Here is a 26,477-nt window from a genome sequence, read left to right on the forward strand (position 1 = left end):
CTAAAAACAACACGTTGCAGTGAACATCACATTCAACACAAGATACATAAATCATGCAAATTACACGCACACACACACACACACACACACACACACACACACACACACACACACACACACACACACACACACACACGATATGTGGGGTTTAATTGCTTCCAAACAAGGTTGTTAGGATTTTTATAGCTCCATTGTCATTTCCTGTTTGTGAAGTGTCGAAGCTCACTGTACACATCTGACTGGACTCCATGTAACTCCTAAACAAAGTCAAAACAACTCATTATCAAAACACAAATGGATGCAACTGAAAAGCTTGTTTTCCCTTTCTAATGTATTATCTTTGAGGCTTAAATACAAATATAGTTCTACTCTACCTGGTAGGGAGATTCTGTGACCTCTGTTGGCGTTTTCCTGGATACTGATGATGGCACATTCCTTCTACCTGTTAAAAAGTGTAATGTTACCATCCGCCCTGCCATATCACCACCCAGCATGCTCACAAGCTTGCAGCCATGCACGCAAAGTTGGTGCTCACCATCACGAGAATCCCATTCCCTCCTTCTCTTGTGGTGAGTCACGAAGCAGAACACAGAAATAGTGATGAAGACGGTCAAGATGATATCAGAGGCCATAATGGCCACCACAGACTGCATGTTTATCAGGTAACAGGACCCACAGTCTGTGAGAGAGTGAAGAAAAAAGTGTCATCACACAAAACCAAAACATACAATATCGTATTTCAGCATCCTGTAAGATAGATACCTTGCTGTGCTTCTGCGGATCCTGAAAGACAAAGAGTTGATGAAAACCTTGGGTTAGAAGGGTTGAGAGAGTGCCTTTACTCATCTCTACCATCCTTCACTGTCAAAACACAGAGGACACTACTCACCAAACAATGAGCCCACGATACAGACAGCGTCAGGCATCTTCTTTATGTCTGTTTCTGGTGAAGGAGGAAATGAGACGGAGAGGTTGAGGGTCCTTCTGTTCTCTTTGAAATGGCTGTGTTGTCACACCCATAGAACTGTCCACAGGCAACGCTGGCAGGAGTGTGAGGGTTGTCAGCATGTGACCGCGTGAGTCCACTGAGAGAAGAGGAAGCTGGTGTTATTGTTTCTTTGTGATGTCACATTCATGTGAGATTTGTGGGTCACACACCTATAAACAGAAATTCTTCATCTCACATTTGAGTTCAGGCTTCTTTTTTTAAAAGTTTAACAACATGTTGATTCTTTAACAAGTCAAGAGAGAGAGCGGTTTAATATCAGTTTCATTACACCGACAGTTTCTGATGAAATGCTTGCTAAAGTGTCTCCACCAGACCATTTCCTCTGACCTGTGGTTTAGAGCATGTGGTTGGCCACAGGCACTACTTTCTCAAGTATTCTGGTGTGATGCCATCCTGTCAGCGAAATGACCTTTATCGTTTTTATCGAGGAGACTTATCATTTTAAAAGCAGGCTAATTTTATGTTTTTGCCATAACATTTGGGTTGCCTTTAATTTAATTTTTCAGGAATATTCTACCTAACCCATAAGTTGTTTGTATTACCAGCATATGACTGATCAGTAAATAATTATCTGGACTTCTTGCACTTGTACAGAGAGAGTGTTAAACCCATCGGCCAGCAAGAAATGTTACTGGATGTCAGATAAGCTGTAGGTAGCGGTGTCATCCAGACTGAATGAAAGGGATATACAATAATTGTTTTCCGAGTGGGAATTAACTAACATGGTGTCAAAAACCTGAAGTCCAATAATAATGAATAGATCAGTCAACCCTGATCCAATCCAATCCCAGGGTTAGCCTCTCAAAAAACCCCTCTGGGTTATTCATTCAAGAGTGTTTTCACTGCAAACCAACACAGAACATGTACAGAGGAGGTAGATCAGACACATATTACTCCGATGTTTAATTGTGTTCGGCCAGCATGATCTATGTGTTTGACTGAAACAGAAGACAGCAGTTTAACCACAGCATTATCTCAACACACAGCCGGACTGAACATTATCAGTCAGGTCTGACACTGTTATGTCACTTTAATACAGCAACTAGATGGCAAGAAATATTTATGAGAAAAAAACCTTTAAAGCTAAAATATAACATAGAAAATAAGCACGTGAACCACTCAAACACAAAAATGCACAGAAGTTATATTTATTGAACACTGAAATAAAACCTACCAGACATGGAAGTGTTCTTGTACATGCTGCTGTTTTTTAATGTGCTGAAGCAGAATTTATTTATGTATTCCTTTTAATACATCATCAACACAGTGGTTTACCAGATGCTTTACTGCAAAACATCAATCTCAAATAACTCCGGGGGCTTTGAAAAGACAGCATTTTATCATTTTGATACCAAAAGTCATCTGCAGAGGGCGCTGCACGCAGCATTTAGAGAAGTTTTAGTCACAAGGTTGGTGAACTTGATTTACACACTTTGAGTTTCGTTTGAACAGAAATCTGTTTTATTAGGTTTGTGACAAAACAAGACAACAACTCACAAAACAGATAGGCAGAGAGCACAAGCGCTTGTGATTAAAAAAAGTGTTTAAATCTGTCATTTCTGTAATTTCGCTGTATAGTGACAATAAAGTTATACCATTAAATAGGCCAAGTAATAATACAAGTGTCGTCCAATTAGTTTAGCTTTATGCCATATGGTTTCTATTAATGAGTGGACTGAAGAAAGCAGAAACGATATTATATACAAGACACCATACTTGTGTTTATTGCAAATGTAAAAACAATTAAATATTTTTTTCTAACTCTACTTTAAATAATAATAATAAAAAACAGGATCTGACAGACATCATTTCATAAAGTACTGCACCATCTTTGGATTAGGTCTTGCAGTTGGCCCGGACATTCATGTACACTTTGTTAGCTGTGAAGAGATAAAAACAATGATTTAGGATTTGACAAAAGAAAAGTTACCAAATACACAAACAACACATTAAGGGAGTGAGATGAACTAACCGGCCACAGGCCTGGCAGGGTTAAAGGACCAATGGAGAAGATTTGACAAATACACAGCAATCAAAGACATTGGAGGAAAGAGTATTAAAAGGTATGACGAGATGTGTAAGGCTTTTCATCTGCACTTTATTCACTGCAACACACACGACTCACCATTTTCTATCTTCTGACGGCGAGAGATGGCACAGTGATACGTGACAACGACGATGACCAGGGTCAGCAGCACGTCTACACAGATGATGCCAGCTATCGTCCCCGGCTCGATCCTGTAGCAAGACTCGCAGCTCTCTGGTAAACATCAGACAGACTGTGTGAAATGAGTGGTGGAAGATGTGGGCAAGACCGACTGGAAAAAATGATTCACATGTCGTTGTCTGCCTCTGTATTTGTGCCGCTTGTTTTTCAAAAGGACAACAGATATTCATAAGAATCACATTTAAAAGCTGTGCTTTGTTTATTTTGTGTTGTACATATACCTGTGAGTGCTACAGCCAGGTCTGAAGGGAAGAAAAGGAACATTTGTAATGGATGCCATGCAGCAACACCTCTCAGTCAAGTTTCCGTTGTGCACAAATGTCTGTGGTTACTTTTTCCTGTGTGAGACCACCTAAATGTGTTTGTGTGTGCGAGGAGAGGAGAGTTATGAAGAAAAACTTACTGCACAGAGAAAACAGGGTGAAAAAGACTTTGTTGAAGGCCATTGTCAAGGTTGTCAACGCGGTGGTGAGATTTCTGGAAGACAAACAAGAGGCCAAACTTTGTCTTGTTGCTACACGCTTCAAAAATGTAGATTTTCATTCAATAAACCCTCACATGTTATGCAATAATTTCATATCCCTCACATGTTTTTTGTGTTTTAATTTGGTATCAAAGGAAAAGCCCCGAAACGGTTTGAAACTGTGGATTTGACCTTTCGTATCAGTGGTACGATATGAACTCCTCTATCACAATAAGTCATACGTGTCTGTGAAGGAATTTGACAAAAACAGATGAAAACAAGATAATATTAATGATTTACAGATTCTCTCTAAAATCATGAAAGTGTCATAAAGATTAAGCTCCATCAACTGCATTTTATGTGGCAAATTCTTGTGTTCACAGCTGTAAAACACATTTATACCAGATCTTCAAACCTAAAACTATGTACAAAACCATTGAGAAGTGAATCAAAACGGGAGGGTTAAACATGTGGAACGAGGAAGAGAAAGTCATTGTGAGTTCAGATCCTCATACCTGCCGCTCTGCTCGCTGGAATCCAAAAGATGATGTGACTTTAGTTTCCCATTAGATTTCGCTTTTGAATGCTGACGTCAACTTTTCTTCCTTCCTGCTGGGCCAAACACTGCCTGTTTGTTTCTGAGTAAACTCAGCGTGGGCTGGCAGACTCTCAGCTCCATCACTGATGGGGACAGAGTATGTTTACATTATGTTAGAATATAAAACATACACTTAATGCCACAAAGACATTTGTCTTGGACTTTGCACAAATACTTATAATACTTGTGCTAAAGTAGGGAAGAATTAGCATCAACATATATTTAAAGTAACATAACTAAAAGTATTCATTATGGAGAAGGATACATTTCAGAATCATATAACATCAATGTAATGTTGTTGCTGGTTAAGTTTCAACTACTTTGTTTACTGCTGGCTGGGTAAATGAATCAATACTAATTCATCAGTTGATTTATATTTGTATTAATCATCTGAACCTGCAAATAACTAGTAATTTAAGTTATCAAATAAATGTAGTTGAGTGTAAAGGACAACGCTGGCTTCCAAGTTGTGTGGAAGCCAGCGTAGAAGTAGAAGTTGTGTGGAAATACTCAAGTAGAAGTATTTCAAAATTGAACTTAAAGTAGGCCTACTTGACTTTATATACCACTTTACAATTCACAGACATACCGTAAACATTATGAAAGGCAACAAATGATTCAAATAAATTGTGATACTTACATCCAGTATTACTCTTGTTACATATAGTGAGCTGCATCGTTTCCCGCTCAACGTTGAGAACACCAACAAATGTAGGTACAAAAATTGAGAAACTATATATTTTTCCAGAGGGCATGAGTTGGAGTTCACTAAGATCATGTCGAGGTGAGAGGAACGGTCTTGACATTAAGAGTGTTGCATGTTCAAGTGGCCATCCTAACTCTTCTGACTCAAGGATTCATTTATTGAACACATCTCCATGCAACCAATTCCTTCACCTCAGCCTGTCTGCTTGGGCATCCTCAAGGGGGCAGTATACTCGTGTTTTGTGAGACAATACCATTTCCTGTGTGTGGTTTTGCCTACAGTTTCATTTTAGCTCTTTGTAGCTCTTTGTACCAGATTGATCTTGACACTTTGCAACAGTAGGTGGAGCTGTGAGGCCACTGACAGCCTGCATCAGATGCATGATGTTGAAATGTACATACGGTTTCACACACTTTGGTTTTCATCATGAAGTTCCGGTCTCATCTCATACTCATACCCCCATTACTAAATTGGGGTAAAATGTCCAGATGGGGGCGCTGCACAAACCACAATAATCTTTATTGATGGTTAGTTTCCACATTATCCCAGTCTTTAGAAGAAGATCCTCCACACTGAGACACAACCGTAGTACAAACTGTACATAAATACTGTTTCAGAGAGAGTTAAACTCCAACAGTTCTTTAAAAAGCAGCCATTCAATGTGACTTCCAACTCTAGAAAACTCTAGAAACCCACATCTCTCTGAACAGCTTTTTTTTTTGGGTGATTTCTTTTTGTATTGTTCCTTAGGTTTGTATTTGCTCATAATGAGGACAAGAAGAGGATTTTAAGATTGTGTCATTTATTTAGAAACCGTAAATCTATCCCCTGAACATGCCAAATAGTGATCGATTGTATTAACGTTTTAGCTCACCAGCCACTTTGGCTAAGTGGGGTTCTAAAGTTACTAGCCACCCAGTATACTCACTAGCCACATTTCGATTATTGGGTAATGACATTTTACTTGATTAAAGTTGACCACTTGAAGAACTGGCTTAATAATCTGTTTAAAAGCAAATGACCACTGTTAAAATGAGATTTCATGAAGTGGACCACAGTCATCAAATATTCAGCCCTGATGAGGTTGAGTCTGAAATAAACGCAGTAGCTTCTTACTGAATGAGTGGTTCAGAAGTGTAAATCAACCCAGTCTCAGGCAGCTCGTAAAATAGCCACAAATTGTACACATATGTTGTGTGTTCAGGGACACCAATTGTCCATTTTTTTCATGGAAGACACAGTAATCCACATCCACATGACATAGCAGTTGGGGAACTGCAGTGACTACTAACATTTGGCAGATGGCCGATGAGAAGCCCCCAATGTTACTAAGTACATTTACTAAAGCACAGCACTTTAGAACTGGTACTTATTGAAGTTTTTATGCATTTAAAGGCAGAGTAGGTAATTTGGCAAAAGCACAGCGACTTTGCCTTTCAACGCATCGGCGACCGAAAAAGTCCCGCCCCCTTTGTTCAGACCTCTGTTCAAAGCCACGCCCCCAAAACGCCAAACGAGTACTCAAGATCGGCAGAGTGCAATCAGGAAGTAAACATTGACAGACAGGCAGGTCATCCAATCATTTTCTCCGGACCGGCATGTTTGATTGGATGGGATTTTTACAGTCCTGCCACGTCCACAGACGACGTTTGATTTTTTTTTTTTTGATGTTAGATCATTTAATTGATTCATTGCTATTGGCATGTTTGATGATTGACGATTTCAAGTAATATAACAGAAAGTGTTTCTGAATAAAAAAAAACCCTACTCAACCTTTAATGCTTCTCTACATTTTGGAGTCAAATATTGTACTTTTTACTCCACTAAATTGATTTGACAGCTTTAGTTACTAGTAACTGTAGGGATTCAGATTATTAATACAATATCTAAGAAATTAACAAATTCATTATGATTAATTATTATAATTTAAGTTACCCAGCAGCATTTAAAGTAACTAAACCACACTTACAAGCTGCAACATTAAAACAATGAACTTTTTAGTGTATCAATAATTATAATCCAGTAATATATTATATAATATTTTATTTTGAAATGGGGTGTTTTTCATATACTTTATTTTTGGTACTTTAAGTACATACTGACACTTTTGTGCTGGGATTTTGAATGAAAGACATTTACTTAAGTATATTTACTATTTAATATACTTTATTAATTGTAAAGATTGGAGCACTTCTCCCACCGCAGATGTCAAACATCAATTATGTTAACAATTATGTTTCCTTTAGATAGATTTAGGTCCTCTGGCCATTTGTCTACTCCTCGCTATGCATCAATCTCTACAGGAAACAGCTTTAAGTTTATTTTCACCTTTGTGGCAAACAAGAAGAAAAGGAGAAGAACATTTCAACATTTCAAGTAAGGGTAAGAAATATCTCCAAAAACATTGTTTCATCTTTCACATTCTAGACCTACTTTATCTAATTTCCTATCTTATACAGCTTGTTTTCCGTTTAACCTTTGAAGTCATTAGTTTCAACTGTCTTATATTTAACATTTGGACTTGTTTGTGCTTAAACTCTGTCGGTCTACGTAACAAATAGACACTTAAATGTTTAGTCATTGGTAAAAACAGATTAATCACAGTGTTCCAGTATGAGGTCTTGATGATGTTTTTAAGTGACACAGAGCTTCCTGTCTGAGTCTGTAGGGTGTAACAGAAACACGACTTCACTAAACACACAACCTACAAGCCAAATAAATAAAACAGCAACCCAACTATCAAAATTCAAAACACAGGAAAACTGCTATTGATCTCAAAATAATTGAAAAGTACATTCATATATGATGTAAGAAGTTTTGTATTAAAAAAAGCTGAAAATATAAAAATAAACTTTGTAAAGATTTTGTTAACAAAAGAGAAAGCTCTATATTTTCACTTGAAATCAACATGCAAGTTTTCATCAACACTAAGAAAGTCAATTTACCTTTTGGTGTAAAAAAGTATATTAAATCCTTATTGGACAGGTAATTTATAAATTAATCATTACTTTATTATTATTTTTCATATTTTATTGTTTTATTCTGTTGTGTTATTCATGTTATTGAAACAACATTGATGGATTTATTGATTGTCAGTCAGATATGTATTGAAGTTGTTTTATTTGGATTGATTTACTGATTGATTGGCTAACTGATTGAAATACAATTATTACAACAATTCTGAGGCATTTTCTTTATTTATTATTACATTTACTTGGCAGCTAAAGTTATTAGTGACTTTATCTTTCTAGTCACAGATTAACATTGAACAAATACACATGAGACCAGCACATACTACATTATTGTAGATTAAACCAAACACTTGATTTGTAAACACTTGCTTCATTAGCATCACATCCAGTATTATAGTATAATAATGTACGAATGTGAAGGATTCTGCTTCATTCATGTCTAAATAAAACATTTTTTTCTGACATTCCTGATTTGCTTTCACTTTAAATTCACTAACATTTCTTCTAACACTGTCCCTCATCACAATGTACCTTGTGTTGGTTTACTTCTCCTACCTGTTGTTAATAACCGTGTCATATTTCACTCTCTCTGCTGCCGTTGTGTGACATGTGTGGCTTCCCCTCTGCTAGAGGGCGTGGAGCACAGCTGGGGGCGGTGATGGGGAACAACGTGCTCTGTGTGTACAAGCAGGCAGCACTAAGAAAACAAGTCACACTTCATCACAGAGCATCACGGATCCGTCCACCGCTGGAAATCACACCACGTCTCGAGCACAGTGGTGACCGAGAGGACAGCCTGTTGAGAGATTTCCAATCAAATCCGTTTCTGACATGCACTTTGATCAATGTAAGTACGTTTTAATTATACAAGTGTTAGCACTGGTATTGTTTGTTTCTTATTGAGCGCAGTGATGTTGACAACTTTTACTTTTTTAAGCTCCTGAATTTCTGAACATTCTTCAACATTCAATGATGTGTCATTACTTTAGATTGTACTTATAAGCTTACAACACCGACGCCTATCCTTCCATCACAAACTCATGAGATATCTTTTTTTGTTTGGATCATAAATCTGACTGAAAGCTGTTCTCTGTAAAACTGGACTGTGTTTTAGAGCAGTATGTATTTTAGATGAAATACAGTTAAACGACACCTTAGGCCCTTTCTCTCAGTTTTCGGTGAATAACAGCATAATTCTGGTGAATCCAAGAGTCAGGACATTATTTGGGGAAACCCTGATGCACTGCACCCCCCACCCCCTCCCACTTGTATCATTTCCCCTTTTTTGATTTATGCCAGACAAGCAAACCGTGTGACGTGACAACTTCGCTTTCTCTGTCCATGCCTTCTTTGACACAGGCCTGACTGATTACATATTGTGTTGCGCTTGCCGGGTTCTGTTAAACCACAAAATGAGGAAATTGGTTCGGCGCTGCTTCTTTTTTTCTGTGTGAAGAAAGCCAAAAGAGAAAGGTCGTCGGAATCCCCAACCACCCACGCACATGACTCAATGTCCAGGGGTTTCCAAAACTCCTATTTGAATATAGCACAGAGAAGCCCAAAAGCATTGTGAGGGCAGTTAGTTCTAACCCAAGGTGTTTACGTGTGTGTGTGTGTGTGTGTGTGGTTGTGGACTTTTACTCTCGGAGAAACCATTAATAAAATCACTTTTCGCTTCTAGTTTCTCTCAGCTGATGTCCGGCAGCAAAAGTTGGGCAACTTCTCTCATCTGGCAATGTTCTGTTTAATACAGGTTGTTACATCTCGCAGCATTACATCACCAGCACAAAGACCAAAGGTGGCCTGTAAAGATCAAATGAGTCAGGGTTGAGTAACCTATAGTAACACCTTTTGAACGTGAAAAGGAAACCTGCCGTCACTTCGATGTACCACCAAAGTGACCTTTATTGTGTGGTGTTCATGGTTCATGGTGTTCAACTGGAAGTGTTGCTTCAGAGAGAAAAAGACCAATCGCCAAAAAAGAAACTGAACTTCATGAACACACACACTCTCTCTCTCTCTCCCCCTCTCTCTCTCTCTCTCTCTCTCTCTCTCTCTCTCTCTCTCTCTCTCTCTCACGCTGGTGGAATTTGCATATTTTGTTCTCGGAAGTACACCCTCTTTGTGTTTGCTCCGGAGAGTTGACATGTGCAGGTTAAAAGAAAAAGAGACAGAAGAACCTTCTCCTTCTCCTTCTCCTTCTTCTTCTTCTTCTTCTTCTCCTTCTCCTTCCCCTTCTTCTTCTTCTCCTTCTTCTCTTCTTCTCCTTCTTCTTCTCCTCTCCTCCTCCTCCTCTCCTCCTCCTCCCCGACATGTAGAGAGCACAAGGCAGCTACACGTGTCGAGGTGACGCGCCGGTGACACACCAAAGGCAGGAAGATGTGGTTTGCCTTTCTGTCCACGTAACGGAGTGAGACAGGAAGATGTCACAGAAAATGAGCAGCGGCAACGCCATGCCGAAGGTTTTCTGATGAATCTGCTCTGGTTTGCCGCGGCCGCACAATCTGTGTTCCTAATGGAGGAGGATCCTCAGAGCTTTCTCTTTGTACTCCAACTCCACACACAGGGGTGGAAATATCTCTTCGCCTTTCACGTGTGGGGTGAAGCTTTTGAGGAAACAACCTGTGTGGTCACGTCGTGTCAGCTGGAAACATCAGAATTCTGTTTTGTAATATCTTTTTCCTATTTTTCTCACCTGTTTGGTGGAAATGATACCTTTTTCTTTATGTCAGCAGTGGAAAAACCTACTCATGTCATAATGGATTTGATATTGATGAGCTGAATATGCCACCATGGAGAAACTGAGCAGGCAGATTCATCCAAGTGTCATTCTAGGAATTTATTGAGCCCTGCATTAATAAAGTAAATCCTCTTGATGAGATGGAAGTAGCAGACATGATTTTCTCCACATTATTACCTGTTCTGTTATTTAGTTACTACATATTTTTGTGATTGCTAACGACAAAAAGAGACAGAAATAATCGGCTGTGCAGCTTTACATTGTTTTACATTGTTGTAAATGAAATATCTTTGGGATTTCGATTGTCGGTTGGACAAAACATCATAAAGATCCACGATTGAATCAATACTTGTTTTCGTTTTCAGCGCCGAAAGAGAAGCCGTGTTGCACTCTGCCCACAGTGAAGAAGCTCTTGGAGCAGAAGAGAAGGCGTGAGACGTCGTCTGTGCCGCCCTCCTGCTCTACGGCCGGCACAAGTCCTGCTCCTCCTGCTGCCGTCCCAGTAAGGCAGCACAGCAGTGAGATCAGCACTAAATATTATAACACAAAGATGTGATTGTTTATGTTTCCTCCTCTTTTTTCTTTCTCCCAGCAGTTGTCTTCAGCCGAACCATTTACGTGTACAGGTAAGAGTAGGACAGCTCACACAATATGATGATAATCTGGTGATATTCTATGCAGCCTGATGCAGCGTAGAGCTCCATTGTTGTCCAATTAGAAATGCATCACATTGCCACTTGCTCTGGGCGACATGTTCCTCCATTATGATGAACATGTCGTAGCTTATTTTGAGATGATTACCGCTCACAACATCCCCAATAAATACACAATTAATCCTGATTTAGGAAAGAGTCTAGCCTTGTAAATATGTATTTGTGACCTGATTATTATCAGGATGCACGTCTGTGGTTTGGAGTGCAGCAGAAAGAAAGCATAACACATAATTATTTTCATGGGAGTATCCCCGGCCTTGTTCTTTTAATGACTTTATCTTGAGAATAGTCTTTAAATATGACTGACCGAGTCTTCGCCATTGCAGGCGTGTCAAGCAGCTTCTCAGACATGGCAATGAGCTATGAGCAGTGGCCCCTAGCCCCAGAGTCTACCCTCAGTTACTACCCCAGTCACCCAGGATCCAGCTATGCAGCCTACAGCGTCCCGGTCCCGTCTGAATATGGACTACAGCAGCAGGTCCAGGGATTCGGAGACACAATGCCTCAGACATACGTGAGAAAAATCCCTCCATACCTTTCAATAAACACGTTGTGTGCATCGTACCTTGGTGATGGGTTGACCTTCATGGCGTGCATTCTTCTGAGCAGGAATGCCCGATGAGTGCAGTCACAGATTCCAGCATGGCACCGTCCTGGTCCCTCCTGGGTCCCAGTCAGGCCGCGCAGCTGAGTTTTGGCTCGTCGATGGACGCCACCAAGCTGGAGGAGGCCCGGATGCTGCTCAGCGGGATGGACTACAGCAGAGCCACTGGGCAGGATGAAGACGGAGACACGTGAGTTCTTAAGAGTGAATGCATGTGCGTGAGAATGTGGCTTGTGGTTTCAGTATAGATCTGCTAGCGAGGAGCAAGAGAATACAAGTTAAGTGATATGGGACCTGTGATTTATCTTTGAGATCATAGATTGCAAGATGACACTGATGGTTTTCTCACCGTTGACATAACCGTTGTGTGGATCGTATGCAGTGCACGATTTATTCGCTTCCACTGGGGTTTCGTTTTTAGTCACAAGCTAAAAGTGAGAGCCACATGTGCAGTTTGGTAATCCTAGATATATTAAGAAAACCAAAAGATGTCTATGAGTCAGCCGCATGCTCGACGAGCAGAAACTAAGATAAAAAATATGACAAATTGAACTGTAAAAGGGAATGGTGTGAAATTGGTTGCAGGGATTATCAGGATGTTTCCAGATAAATTTAAAACAAATTCATCATGTGCTCTTGTTCTGTCAGCATCCTGCACATCTACACTGCCAAGGGGCTCAGGGAGTGTGCTTTCGCTGCTGCAGAGAGGCTGCGAGACGTAGGCAGGCTGGATGCCAAAGAACACAAGGGAAAGGTATCTTCCAAAGTGTGCCAATTGCTCTTTTTGGTATACTTCTATTACTATTATTAAAAACATTAGCACAGGACGATCACTGCTCAAAATAAACTGTATTAAAATGCGCACAGACTGCTTTACTGGTGGCGGTGACGGCAAACCAGCCGGAGATCGTCCAAGATCTGCTGTCTTTTGGGACAGACATCAATGCCTGTGATGTGAAAGGACAAACTGCCCTTCATCTGGCTGCCCACTACGGCTTACCTGGGGTCCTGCAGGTAAAGCAGCAGCACTACTACTTTATTCTATTACAACAAGTCAGAAAACTATACCGAACTGTACTCCTTTTCTTTTTTTGCAGGCAATTCTGTCAAGCAGGCCGGGCATCAACCTGGAGGCCCGCAATTTTGAGGGTAATTTCATATTTCATGTTATGATTCACTAACAGGGATGTCTTCACCAATTATTATTTACATAAATCCAGCCCTAATTCAAATCTTTGTCTTTGCATCAGGTATGACTGCTCTGCACTGTGCAGTCATTTCTCACAGCGTCACCATGAAGGCGTTGTCCAGCAGTGGGCTGGCGGACGTGGGTCTGCAGACCAAGGCCGCGGAGAAGCTCTCCTGTGTGCAGATGCTGCTCAGCACAGGAGCGTCCCTACTCAGCCAGGTGCGGTGCAGCTCGTGTGAACGGCTTCGCTAAGTAATAAGCACAGATCCATAGATGTGTCAAAACAGAGACAGATTAGTAGGCGTTAGGTCGTCGATCAGGTACAGAGTCCAAAATGTTAATTCCTGACCTTTCACTCAGATTAGACAGTTCATGGGGGAAGTGCCTGAGTTTTATCCAACTGTGATGATGTCATTCTCCCCCTACTCTCTCTTTTGTTTTCCTTGTTTTAAACTTAAATGTCTAAGTCTCAGAAAAAGAAAAGAAAAAAAAAAACCCCATCACGTCCAATTCTCCAATTCCAGGAAATCAAAAGTAACAAGACTGTGCTGCACTTGGCAGTAAAGGAGGGGAACATCGACCTGGTGACTTATCTGCTGAGGATTCCCCTGCCCAACATGAAAGACTTTGTCAACATGAAAGTGAGTCCCACACTGACAAAAAAACTCAAAGCTGGATTTTAAATATGCATATTGTAGATACAAATGCACACAGATACATGACTATGAACAGTGTGTCATGCTGCATTCCCCCCCTTTTTTTTTAATTTTGCATAGGCGCATGGTCACACAGCTTTACACATGGCAGCTGGTCTCCATGGTAACCCCCACCAGGAGGAGATCCTGCAGCTGCTGCTGCGCAGAGGAGCTGATCCCAGTATCCGCAACCTGGAGAACGACCAGCCAGCTCACCTGCTGCAGAGCGGCCCCCAGGGAGAGCAGGTGAGCGGCCCTGTCCTTTTAACAGCCAGCCAGCCTCGTACTGCGTCGGCTTTTAATTCATCATCATCTTCATTTATGTCTCCGTGTCTAGCTCAAGCTCATGCTGAAGAAACGAAGTGCTTCCTCTCGTCGACGTATCGTGTCCTTGCAGGACCTGGAATGATTTTGAAACCTGTAATCCCCATTTGGAGGGAATGAGTCTTTTAAGATGTTGCCTCTGTTAAGAAGGGGATTAACAATTTATTGTTATGCTTTGGGAGTGTCTGGCCTATATATTGTTAAAAGCTAGTCTGGCATGTTAAATCTCTAGATATAATTCACATTGGATTCAACAAAGAATGCTTTAATGCATAAAGCTTAAATTATCTGATTATTATTTGGTTTCTATGAAAAAGGTTTTATCTATTTGTCTATGCACAAGTATTTATATATTTCAGTCCATAATACGATGTGCTCCATCGTGCCTTTTCAGAAAAATCCTCACCTATAAAATTGGACTATTAGAGACATTTTAAGTTATGTATTTATTTTTGTCAAAATGGATATAAAATATTTTGAAATGAAGGCTTTTAAACTAACAGCAGACGGTATAGAAGGTGTGGAAGAGTAGTATTCTTTTGACTTATAGGCTGCACTCCCATTTTAATATTGATTTCTATGAAATCATTTGTTTAACCTCTGGGACAATGTCCCTGAAACCCCTCAGACTCTCTTGTCAAACCCCCCCATCACAAAAAGTTGTCATATTGATACACTGAGTGATGTTTTCCAGTCAGCATGTGTGCTTATGTTAAGAATGCGTGTGTTATAAATGAGAAGAAGCTATCACATAATTTAACTTTCTTTCTGTATGCATCATACTACCGTGTGTAACATCAAGTGAAATTTTTCTTTGTGGGAAAAGAAACTTGACTGTGTGTAAAAACCGTTTGAAACATGACAAATAATGTTCTTATCACAGAGACATTACGCGAGTCGGTGCGATGACTAACTGTACATTTTATTCATGAGTCATGAATAAAAGTACAATAACACTTGTATTTAAAGTTCCATCTAAATGTTTGCATCAGGGCGCCCTTTGAACAGTCCCACTTCAGTTTGGCCACAGACATTTGCAGGATGGAAAATACACCATCCCACCAGAAAGGAGGAGTTTTTGTTTTTTTGAGCCCAATTTCCACTGAAGTTTACTGCTATTAATATAAACCTTACTCACAGGTTAAATGAGGTTTATTTTTGACTGTAATTTGAGTGATAAATAAGGTTTGAGGTGACTCATTATGTGTCATGTAAATGCCTCTCATGAGTAAACAACAGAATGACGATATTGTCTAATTTCAAGCAATGATCGCTAAACACACTGATGAGATTGGGTCGAGTATACAAGATCTTTATTTGGAACAGTGGTCTCTTTTTCAGCTTTACAGGTAATAGCATCATTTGCCTTCAGATTTAAACAGAATCAATCACTGATAGGAACACTCTAAATCAACACTTTATTTCATCCAGTCTAACATTTTCTTACATAAGCATTTCAAGAATAAAATACTTCACTGAACAAAGTCTTTTAATTTTCACCAATATATTATGGTAGCAATTTCCTTTTAGTGTGTTATTCTATTTATTGTTTTATTTTATTTTATTTTATTATTTTGTCATGCTATAAAAGTAGACATCAACAGAAATAAAGGGAAATTCAGGCAAAAGACAATAGTTACAATTAGTCAACGCATGCAGTTCTTTGTTTTTGACCAGGAGATTTTGTTGTTTATGAATATTCAATCATGCTCTTGTTGTATTGCTTTACAGGAGTCAAATGTAAAGAAAGGAGAGAACAATTGTTGCATTTGTTTGATTAAAAGTACCTTCATAAGTGTCATGGTTGGGAGTATTTTTCATTTCTTTGTTTGTTTTTTCTCCTTTTATTCCCAGCGCTCAGACAATACTGAGCATTCTGTGGATAGATATTTTGCTCGCTTATTGGAAAAACCGTTTACAGGATTCAGTAGGAACCTCAATGACACCAGGTTGCGTTGGAAACTCCTGCTTATTGCTCATTTGGCTGGCAGAGGAATATTAATCATAACAGGGATGGCCATAAACAACCAGTGTGTCTGTGTGTTTGCTGGCGTGGTTCCCGTGACAACGTCCACCCTTCCAAGTACATACTAGATTTTCTATACAGTCTGAGGAGGCACTACAACAGAAAAGGAAACAAATCAGACAGAATTGCAGAGAGAAAGTCAACATGAGTGAGTTCAAGCACTGATCCTGAAAACCAACTTACCCTCTGTCTTTGGGATTGGGGTACCAGATGAGCTGGAACTGCAAACAGAAATAAGGAAATTAGTATTAGCAATGTTTTAATTCTTCAAAAATAACTCAAAATGAAAATTTCATAAATTGAAAACTGTGGCCACAACTGGATTTGATCAAGCGAGCCCATCATCAGGGTTACTGGGGCTGAAAACAGTGTGAAGCCACAGAGTTCTGAGTTGAGCGAGGTGGAGCAGCTCTCACCCTCCTCCTCGTCTTGCCATACAAGCGGCATGCGATCAGATCACATCAGATGCACACACACACACTCTGCCCACTCACTGCCAACACACCAGGAGTGTGATGCATACATTCGTAAGAGCAAGCGCTGAGATAAGGAGAACATCAGAGCACAGTGCCCACGTGCGATTCGTCACACGAGGTCCTGTGATAAACTCTTAAATGTGTCAGTGTTTGGGGTTGAGTGTGCAGAAGAGGGAGGGGGGGAGGGGGGTATTTAGAGGAGAGGCATCCAGGGCAGGGGTAGGAAAAGCTGTGGGAAACTCAGTTTTAGTAAAAAGAACAGCAAGATGAGGTTTTCCCCCCCACACTGGTCGGGTATTCCCTTCAAGTCAAATTCACGCATGCACAGGCAGATCATCCACTAATCTTGGCACAATTCTTACTTGGATGAGGGTTTTACACATTTTGTGAATTTTTTACCTGTTTGGGGAATGGTAGATTAGTTACAAAGGTACAGGTGCTTATGTGTATATGATAAAGCCGCTGTATTTGAGGGATATGTGAGGGAAAGTCATAACTTACTGAGGGCTATTAAAATGCCGGACACAAACATGATAATACCCAGGATGACCCCCGTGGTCCGCAATGTATCATAATCTGCATGGGACAAAACCGCATGGGACTTTATGTGGGGTGGGTTTATGATGTTAAAAGTACAACATTTAATGTTTAATATGGTGCTTCGAATGTTTGAGTAGATGGTGTAAATCTCACCGTATTCAAAGTCGCTTTGGTCTGGAAACATTGATTCTGCAGAGGAAGAGAATAAAAGAAGAGAATAAAAAGGTGTTGAGTGCAGCATCAGGGACAACGATGAGCTTTAAGGGTGTGTTCAGTCCAGCACCATGGACAGCAAAGGCTGCAGCTCTCCACATCTGCAGGCTTGGCTCCACAACTCCTCAGGAGGTTTTTTTTTTCCTTCCCCCTACATGAGAGGAGCTCAATGCAGCATCTTTGCTCAGCAGAAAAAGATGCACCGTGAACAAAGTGGGTCACAAGCCTGCAGCAGGATACAGGGGAATCACCACGGCAGGAAAAAGAAAAAGTTTAAGAAGCGTATACTTGAAAGAAAGCTCATCTGATGTTTCGTTGCAACACTGTTGGGATTTCTACCCTTAAACAATGCAGTGATTCATTTGCAAACACGAGCATGTTTGAGGCTGCAGCCCTGTGACAGATTGTTAGAGAATCTGGGCGTCAATATTGCGGCTTGCATGTTGCTGAACCCTCACTCCCCAAGTGGCTGAGCTGGCAGTTTGCATTTATTTTTTTAATATTTTCTCGCTGCCAAAAAGACTCCTCCGTTTGAAACAAACATCTTTAGTCTTCATTTAGTGTGATGGAGAACCCCCCTTCCACCAATCTGAGCATCAGCAGCAATTTGGCTCTTGGCACTGAAGCAACAATGCAGCAGCTCACATAAGGATAGGTGTGAGATCAATTTCTTTTATTCATCCAGATTTAAAATCACAAAGTCATCACACATTATCACCAAAAAGAGTCAAATCTAGTTTCATGCAAGACTTTTAACAATCCCATAAAAAGAAAAGAAAGAAGAAACAATCAAACCTGTGGATGCCATGGCTGCACTGTAGAGATGTAGAGGAGCTCCGTCTCTCGCAGATATATAGCAGGTTGCAGTTAAAGTTGGATATGAGGCGAGGCAGCTGGACGGGACAGCAATCAGAACTGCTTCAGTGTAAACTCAGCAGGAACCCTCTGGTGGCCACAGTGAGACACTGCAGTCACAGAGGTGGGGTCCTCCCCCACCCACCCATAATAAATAAATAAATAAATATATAATAATGTAATGTTACCACAAAGCAGACAACTGAACTATCTAACAGGTAACCATGTGTACAAAATTATGATATTTAGGATATTAATACTTATGTATCTTATACTGTTAGATTGTTAATAATTTCCTACTTATATTAGTGCTGTATGGACACATTGCTTCAATGCTCAAAATGCACCAGTTTCTCTTCCATGCGTTGCCTTTTGTGCAGTGCAGTCTGCCTGTTCCTGCAACACCAGGGAGAAAAAAAAGAAAGAATACCCCGCATATGCAGCATTTACATTCAGAGGCTGCCAGATTGACTATGGGGGGAAATCGGCCAATAAAGACAGCACTGAGCTGGAGAGAAGCAAAATTAAGTGCATTTCTTTTTTTAAAGACATCCTTCTCCGAGTACTGCTGCACGGTGCAGCACATAAATCATTCACCACTGCTGGTAGTTACAACTGCATGTGTAACTGAAGTGTCTGCAGCGTCAGCAGAAGCAGGAGTGCAGCATAATAGAGGGCTGCTGGCTGCCGGTCCCCCTTAATGGCAGAGACAAAGCAAATGACGACACACAAAAAGCTAATTAACCTTTTCAAACATGTTTTATTATTTCACGTTAATCTAAGCGACTGTCACAAAAATACACAGGAAAATCACACACTATTGCTACCATAAAATGTTGTCACAACATGTATTGATGATAAAAATATTTATAAAAGAAGAAAAAAAGGAGCACAGTAACAGTGAGAAATAGAAGAAAGCTTCTTGTGTTGGTGGAAAGATTGTCCTCAGCTGTGATCACGGTATTTTGCTGCCACCTAATGGCAAATCAGTAACACTGCGGAAAAGAGGGAGAGCCTGAGTTTGATTTGTTCTGAAAAAAAAAAAAACCCATTTGTTTCAGTCTCCTTTTGTAGAAAAGAGAGACACTCACCAGATCTCCGCTACGCTTTGCCTCTGCCTCTATGAAGCTGTGGAAAGAGTCTCAGATTACTGGTTTAGTTTAAAAATAAGGTAATACATGAACTTGACAGGCATTTAACATTCTGAAAATATTTACCCCGAACAGCGCCTGATTCCGCATCAGGACCCCGGGACCTGAAGAAAATCAACAGTTAGATAATCAAGCTTTTTCATCAGCTGTTTTACAGAAAACGAAATTATTTACAGAAGAGGGTCTGCTTTGTTCCCCTGAACCTTGACCTCACTTACCTTGAATTGTCGCTCTTTGAACAGGTACATTTCCGGGCTGTTTTGGGGCGAAAACACAAGAAAAACTTACGTCAAGACACCATAAAGGGAATGAATGCAGCGATAAAAGCCCCTAACCCCTTCTTCTTTACTGGGCAACTTAAAGAGGAAGAGGACGTTCCAGGCCTCCATAGGTGCGTGATCCCGGTCTTGATCCGGGCAGCAGGTCCTGGAAGGGCCTATATGTGATACATGCTTGTTTGCCGCTGTCCAAAATACAGAAGCCAGTATGTTGAATGACATTCAGCTAGCATTTATATCATGTGAAAGCCTACAAGAGTTTCTACACTGAAGCAGGTCTTTGGTATTCCCATTTAGACCCACTCCGGTTTGCCTATCAACATCATAGAGGCACGCTGCTCAATGCATTCACAGCACATTCAGCATCTCCGTCTGCTTTCTTTCAAGTCGGCAACAGAGCGTCCATACCAATGACACCATATCTGATCCGTCCGCTTTTAGCACAGAGGCTCTGCAAGGCTTCATTCTGCTCCTTATTATTCCAATAAACACATTTAAATATGATTAAAAGTGAACCTGAAGGTGAAGCAGCCTGTTAAGTCCACACACAGGCTCATGTTAGCAGCTAATGTTGTTCAAAAGATATGATTAATAATTATCATCCAAGTACTTCTCTGAATATATTTTTAAAAGGGATGTCTCTTTATCACCTTCTAAGGAAAAATGTAGCCAGTCTTAGAAATCATTTATAAAACATTGATTAAGAATGTGCCCATAAACAGTAACACGCTGCACCTGAAGCCTTGACTAAGACGAGTCGGCTGGTAAAACAGCTGGGACGTCCCAGACCGCACTAGTGACCTACATACTCTCAGGACTAAGAATAAAGCTGGGAGCGTCTTGAAAGATAACACTCCTCCTCTGCTCACTCATCTGGACACTGGGAGGTGCCAAAGTGTTTCAAATGTTAAATGTAAAACACCCCTCCAGGGTCTGGTTTTCTGCTCCGTCTCAAAGACCCTGGCAGCGTTTGAGGTCACTTTCTGTGTAGACTCATTTCACAAAATCAGTTGAAAAAAAAAGCCCAATTGATAACTTTCAGATTAACATGTATATATTCACGTGAAATTTAAAACTCATTTTTTTTTAGTTAAAAAGAAGAAAATTGGTATTTTATGCTGCTGGAGAACAGGAAGAAAACATTAATAACGTTGATTAAGATATTGTAAATCGGTGGCGATAGGAAGCTCCACTCTTAAGTTGCGGCAGCGTGAGAACTTATTTGCATTCGGATGCGAGATGGCGCCTCTGAAAGCCAATTTGTAAATTCAAATATACTTTCACCCTCTGTTTATGTGAATCATTTTAGTTTAATGCAACCGCTTCGTGACTAACAGAAGAGCGTCCCGATGAATTATTTATCGGTGGGTTCTGGTTTCAGGGCTTCCACAGGCGGGGACAGCGTGTGCTGGCAGACGAGGAGGAGAAGCCTTGGAAGGACACTGTGACTGAGGAAAGGGATGTGGTAGAAAAGGGCAGATCGCTGTGATGCACGGATCGTGAGATCGCCATCGCTGAGCGCTGAGATAGCTTTTCTTTTAAGACCTCGGGAAGAAAACACAAGCCTGCTTGTTGCGTGAGACTGAGGTCAACTCACGCATGCAGGGATCACAGTGTGGTGACACTGCTCAGCAGAGCACATCCGCTGTGTACCTAGGGCGGCCACACACTTACTGACAATGAGGGCGATGCCCATGATGAACAGCACCACCGCGAAAACCAGGCCACCGATCCTCAGAGTTTCATAATCTGAAGAAAAAAGGGGGAAAAAAAAAACGTTATTATGTTTGAAGAAGTGCAAAGTAAAACACGTGAAAGCTTTGAGGTACAACAAACGCTGAACGCCAAAGCTTTTGCCACATTTGGATTCGAGAGCAGCGCTGCAGAAACATTCTGCAGCCCCCTGATAGTCATGGGACGCCACAAATTCCTGTGAGCTGCAGTCACCAAAACTGTAAACACTATGGTCAACATTAACCCTGCAGCGGGCTGTCCCAAGGCGGCTGGATGCTGTTGTGCAGAAGAAGTATGAGTGTGTGTGGTCGCCGTCTGCTTGTTTAGTACATGAATGCCAGCGTACGGTTTGTGTTGTCAATATAAAGAGAATCACAGCTTTGTTTAGAAAGCACAGCCTTGTGTGGCAAATATCTGCAGGCATTAATCAATGTTATGTGAAAAAAAAAAGTAAGAGCCAGAAATTGCCGACTGTTGCCGTTTCAGCTGCCAACGGGCTTTATCAAATCTTTAGTGCAGCGGTTCCTAAATTGTTTTGGCTTGTGATCCCTTAAAATGAAGAATAGCTTTGACTTAGGTGGTGTTTCAGAGTCATTTCAGTGGAGATGAAAAATACTTCATAAGAAATAAAAAGATAAGTAAAAGCAACAGAAAAAGAACAGACCCCCAGCCTGGGAACCACTGCCTTAGTGGTCTGGCATACTATGGTTGAAATGGTGCTATAGGAGTATTTGCTAAAGAGTGCTGCAGGAATAAGTGAGTATTTCTGATTCCCTCGTCTCGAAGTCGATGTGTGTTTTTAATGTGTTTCTGATCAGACGCCTAAAATAAGGTCTGTGGTTATCAGAGGCGTAACATATTTTAAAGTCCTGTTCTATGACATAAAATCTAAATACCCATCGTGTTACGCATCTTGAAAAAAGGTGGTTTCTATGGAGTAGCTGGATGAGACTAAAAAGCGTCACCACGCCGACTAATGCGTCTTTACAGCCTTACATACTCGCTCTCATGCGACAGTGGTGCAGATTGCTTACAGCCCCACATTAGCATCTTACTTCTGTCGAGTGTATTCGTGCTTCAAAAATCACATGAGTGGTTCTGTTTTGAGTGATTCTGTACTTTGGAGTGAAAAGCAGGCCTACGTGGGCAGGATCAGGAGCATGCACAGTGGGACGGCTCCAGAAGCTTGGCCTTTGGGGTGACAGTTTTCCGTCACTTGTGGAAAAACCCAAACTGGTGTCGCCCTCCCAGATGTTTCCTGTGCAGAGGGTCGGCCGTTAGAAAAAGCGGCCGTTCGTCTGCAAAACACTCACCGTAATGAAAAGCGCTGTCATAATCCACTAGGAGAGAGGAGACAGAGGGAAGAAATGAGGAGCACATTTACCCACTGACACACTTCAGAGAGCACTCTGTGTGATACGACAGCTCTTCTGCACTTTAAGAGCCTCCGTCATCCATCCAGCCATTAGCTTGTTTGGCACCAATTTACATGCCGGCTGGAATAAGTGTGCATTTTATCTTAATTTGACTTTTCTGAGCTTCTGTTCAAAAATAATACCAACCTTTGTCCTCGTCTGCCGCCGAGACTGTGAAAGAGGAAGCAAAAACATGATTAGTCTTTAGAAAAACATTCATGTGACGTGTGAGTGCATGACAGCAAAAAACGGCAAAATGGACAGAAGTGAAAGGGTGAGTCTCAAACCCAAACTTGTATTGACGTGAATAAAACACATTGTAAAAGAGCTCACAGCGTAGGATTCTATTCTCCGAGCCTTTGTTTACCTACTGTGTAATTATTGGATTGCCGTGAGCTGTGTTAAGCTGTGTGCCGTTAGGGATGTGGGAAAGTAAAGACCCCTGGGTTTCTCCCCCCACATCCCCTGTCCCATGAGGAAACACATGTTGGCCACATTCACGTTATGCTCCAGTCTTTTTTATATCGAGTTAGAAAGCTCAGTTTCTGCCTTTGCGTGCATCAGGAAAGCAACCAGAATAATTAAAAGCGACAGCTTCACTTGGTGTTATAATAAAAAGACACAAAGCACACATTGTTGATATGACCGCTGATGTTTGGAGCGCGAAAAAAACAATTTAACCTCGGAGTAGAAGTCTGACTGTTACATCGATACGTCTGCTTGTGCCAGGCAACATCTCACACCGTGAATGCCTTGTTCTCTTTACAGCTCTCATTAAAATGTTCAACAGACAGTGAGCAGCATTCAAATGTCAGCCAGGCTTAGTAGCTGTGCTTACTCTTCTTTGTATAAACTTTGACATGTTTAATACGGTGAAATGACAATTCTGTTAGCAGAGTGTAGGAAGACGTGAAGTGTGAGTTTGCCTGTAAAAAAAACAAGGTTGGACTCACAGACCTGAGAGTCAGAGAGGATCAAAAACTTTAGTGGAGGCAAATCTGCTTAACATCGAGCTCAACTGATGGCATGCAGGGCGCACGGAGAAACCAACCACAGACCAGGACCTGCATTAACAATGGAGAACTTGGCAGCAGTGGGAATAAACGACTGTTCAATCTGCAGCGTGAGGAAACATTTACACCATTCTGACATGGCCTCATCTCACCAATGTAATCTATTTATAACGGAAAATACACTCCAAACAATATCACCGCAAAAACAGCACATGCAAGCAGCGGAAAATGAAATGGCCATGCAATGTCAGTTCCCACTCCGAAGCAGGGAAACTTACCCAACACCTCTCTGCCAAACGCTGAACCTGTTGGAGTGGAGGAACTTAAAAACTCGACCAAAGCTACAGAAACCTTGTGCAGCTTGGTTTCAAAGAGGGGAATGTTTAGTTAAACGGACGCTCACCGAGTGCAGGAGCCATCCAGGAGCCCAGCGCCACCAACACCACAAGATCCATTGTACTTGCTGATGGGGAACAAAACAGACAGGCAGCATGAACACAAAGACACACAAGAAATGTCATTCTCACATGTTGGGGGTAAGTGCTGCTCTATGGGGGCAAGTAATGTGCAGAGGGGAGAGGAAAGTTACTTACAGATCAACTTTGTAACTAAACGACTCCCCTTTGGACTTAAATAACTCGGCAACTTAAACGGCCTTTCTGAGAAAACAGAGAGATGCCTGTTAGGAAAATCTTAAGCAACTCCCCTCTAATACCTTTCATAAACTTCGCCAGTTGTGGTGAGGGAGGGCTGCTTCTTGTCCGGAGCAGGAAGGGGTCAGAAATGGAAGAACGCGCTTTATTTACCTGTTTATTTGCAGTGCATCTTAAAAAGAATATACTGACTCGCACAGATCAAGCTCCAAAAACACTGGGTCTGATCCCACAATGCATCTGGATAACGTGTTTCATCAGTGCCCCTTAAACGGGACACGGAGCTCCATCTCAGCTAGACCCAACATAGTAGCGCATCATCAGGCCACGTCTCAACAATTTGGCCCCCTTGACTCCGGGTCAGCGAGGGGGGCCTATTTCGGGCTCAGCACCCCCACTTCACGGCGTTTGGCAGTTGAGAGGTGCACGGCAAGGCCGGTGTTGTGTTGCATTTGATATTTGGTCAGTGGGTTCGTGATCCGTTTTGCTGGCTCATCTAGTTCCGAACATGCATCACAATCCTCCTGGGCCTGTTTTTCTGTCTATATATTATCCAGGACATTCTCGGAGGTTCTCTTACACCCATATGTTTACGGGTTAAGGTTTCACGTCCAGCTACTGAGTTGCACACACAGGCTTCGAAATAAAATCCCAAGAGACGACAACAAAAGGAAATGTACGTACAAACAGCTTTATCTTCTAGTTTGCAAGAAAACGCCCAAAACTCTTATGGAATAAGATGTTTTGCATTGCAGAGATCAAAGCCGACGTTGGCAGTGGCAGGGTTTCCCTTCCCTGGCCCAGAGCACTGCTGGGGATTCATGCATGACTGGATGTGTGGGTGTGATGGTGGAGCTGCAGTGGGGAGAAGTGAACACTTCAACCCCGGGAGCGGGATTAACAACAAAGGGCTGCCAATCAGGTTTAATCAAACAAATGCAGGGTGAGTTATTCTAACAAGAAGCGATCCAATAATCTTGTTTGTTCGCCGTCTGAGTGATGTGGAGGAGCAGAATGGGGAGACGGGAGAGGCACACTTTAAAACTAAAATTAATTACCACGGATTAGAATAAAGTGGGATTAACAGAGGGCCGTTTGCTTACATTAACACTCACGCGCCAGCCCATATGAGCGCGTGCACGCTTTACATAGACGTCATCTCTGACCTGTTGATCGTTTCCAACTAATAACTGTTGCACAAACACACACACACCAGTCTACCGGACTATTTGGCGCAGCGGATCCTTTTGGAGATCACGTTGTTGTTCTCGCCAATTAACGCGATAAAGACGGGGTGATAATAATGTGACATTATGAAAAAATGTGACATTAAACTCCCATCAACTCCTCGGACGCTGTTGAATTGTGGAGCAGCGGTTTGATGTTGGCTTTAGGTAAGGGAAAGCAACTAAGGAAAGCAACTAAGGAAAGCTATGCAAGACACACAAAACGCGCGACAGAAATGCGTGAAGTGTCAAACTGCAGGACTGAGCATTGGTTGTAAGGACACGCATTGATTCCAGATCACACATTTGTACATTTAAAACGAACTTACCGTGGATCAGCCTCCCGTGGACTCTAACGTCTCTCTCCCAGTGAGCCGAACTTTGCAAAACAACTTTCCCACGTGTCGCTTTAAGCGCAGAGAGGAAGTGTGATTGGCAATTAAAAAAAAAACAAAAAAAAAAACGTATGTTATTGTTTGCAAGTAAAAACAAGGGAAGCCTTGATTAAGAAGGAGTTATTCTGCGGCGATCCCTGAGTAGCTACTGGGCTGCACCAAGTAGAGATCTGTTCCTCCTTGGTGTTGGGGGGGGCGTGGTGCTCAGCCTCTGGAGTTACTCCTTAAACCTCCCCTGCCCCCCTGAGCAGCTCCTCTAGGT

General features: G+C 41.5%; 5 protein-coding genes across 7 annotated transcripts; 1 reads left to right on the forward strand and 4 right to left on the reverse strand.

The window, feature by feature from the left end:
* Nucleotides 1-110: 110 nt before the first annotated feature.
* tyrobp (transmembrane immune signaling adaptor TYROBP) lies at nucleotides 111-1,051 on the reverse strand. Its single transcript, XM_084026556.1, has 5 exons — nucleotides 890-1,051; nucleotides 763-783; nucleotides 536-679; nucleotides 375-442; nucleotides 111-257 (listed from the first exon to the last, which is right to left on the reverse strand). Exons 1-5 carry the CDS (start codon nucleotides 924-926, stop codon nucleotides 195-197), a joined length of 333 nt encoding a protein of 110 aa, XP_083882682.1. The 5' UTR covers nucleotides 927-1,051; the 3' UTR covers nucleotides 111-194.
* A 1,069-nt stretch (nucleotides 1,052-2,120) lies between these two features.
* On the reverse strand, nucleotides 2,121-4,277 carry hcst (hematopoietic cell signal transducer). Its single transcript, XM_084026750.1, has 5 exons — nucleotides 4,215-4,277; nucleotides 3,640-3,713; nucleotides 3,458-3,478; nucleotides 3,135-3,269; nucleotides 2,121-2,889 (listed from the first exon to the last, which is right to left on the reverse strand). Exons 2-5 carry the CDS (start codon nucleotides 3,680-3,682, stop codon nucleotides 2,846-2,848), a joined length of 243 nt encoding a protein of 80 aa, XP_083882876.1. The 5' UTR covers nucleotides 3,683-3,713; nucleotides 4,215-4,277; the 3' UTR covers nucleotides 2,121-2,845.
* A 4,385-nt stretch (nucleotides 4,278-8,662) lies between these two features.
* On the forward strand, nucleotides 8,663-16,041 carry nfkbid (nuclear factor of kappa light polypeptide gene enhancer in B-cells inhibitor, delta). 2 transcript variants are annotated; one of them, XM_084026592.1, is made up of 12 exons: nucleotides 8,663-8,822; nucleotides 11,081-11,217; nucleotides 11,311-11,341; nucleotides 11,755-11,942; nucleotides 12,038-12,222; nucleotides 12,681-12,786; nucleotides 12,900-13,046; nucleotides 13,130-13,181; nucleotides 13,283-13,440; nucleotides 13,746-13,862; nucleotides 13,998-14,162; nucleotides 14,254-16,041. In XM_084026592.1, the coding sequence occupies exons 1-12, from the start codon at nucleotides 8,807-8,809 to the stop codon at nucleotides 14,323-14,325; spliced, it is 1,374 nt and encodes a 457-aa protein (XP_083882718.1). In that variant the 5' UTR covers nucleotides 8,663-8,806; the 3' UTR covers nucleotides 14,326-16,041. The 2 variants fall into 2 exon arrangements, with proteins under 2 accessions (XP_083882718.1, XP_083882717.1); XM_084026591.1 differs by having other exon boundaries at nucleotides 8,664-8,822; nucleotides 11,308-11,341.
* On the reverse strand, nucleotides 15,537-18,448 carry LOC311025055 (FXYD domain-containing ion transport regulator 6-like). The gene is made up of 6 exons (XM_084027740.1): nucleotides 18,291-18,448; nucleotides 17,436-17,471; nucleotides 17,240-17,318; nucleotides 17,105-17,138; nucleotides 16,450-16,487; nucleotides 15,537-16,359 (listed from the first exon to the last, which is right to left on the reverse strand). Exons 1-6 carry the CDS (start codon nucleotides 18,301-18,303, stop codon nucleotides 16,239-16,241), a joined length of 321 nt encoding a protein of 106 aa, XP_083883866.1. The 5' UTR covers nucleotides 18,304-18,448; the 3' UTR covers nucleotides 15,537-16,238.
* Nucleotides 18,449-19,090: 642 nt separating this feature from the next.
* Nucleotides 19,091-26,398, reverse strand: LOC311024431 (FXYD domain-containing ion transport regulator 6-like). Of its 2 annotated transcripts, XM_084026839.1 has the most exons (10): nucleotides 26,150-26,398; nucleotides 24,345-24,404; nucleotides 24,220-24,246; nucleotides 23,076-23,099; nucleotides 22,827-22,853; nucleotides 21,454-21,528; nucleotides 19,720-19,756; nucleotides 19,568-19,605; nucleotides 19,442-19,478; nucleotides 19,091-19,345 (listed from the first exon to the last, which is right to left on the reverse strand). In XM_084026839.1, exons 2-9 carry the CDS (start codon nucleotides 24,394-24,396, stop codon nucleotides 19,471-19,473), a joined length of 288 nt encoding a protein of 95 aa, XP_083882965.1. In that variant the 5' UTR covers nucleotides 24,397-24,404; nucleotides 26,150-26,398; the 3' UTR covers nucleotides 19,091-19,345; nucleotides 19,442-19,470. The 2 variants fall into 2 exon arrangements, with proteins under 2 accessions (XP_083882965.1, XP_083882966.1); XM_084026840.1 differs by lacking the exon at nucleotides 24,220-24,246.
* Between the last annotated feature and the right edge of the window lie 79 nt (nucleotides 26,399-26,477).

Source organism: Eutrigla gurnardus, assembly GCF_963514095.1.
Source record: "Eutrigla gurnardus genome assembly, chromosome: 14".
NCBI lineage: Eukaryota > Metazoa > Chordata > Actinopteri > Perciformes > Triglidae > Eutrigla > Eutrigla gurnardus.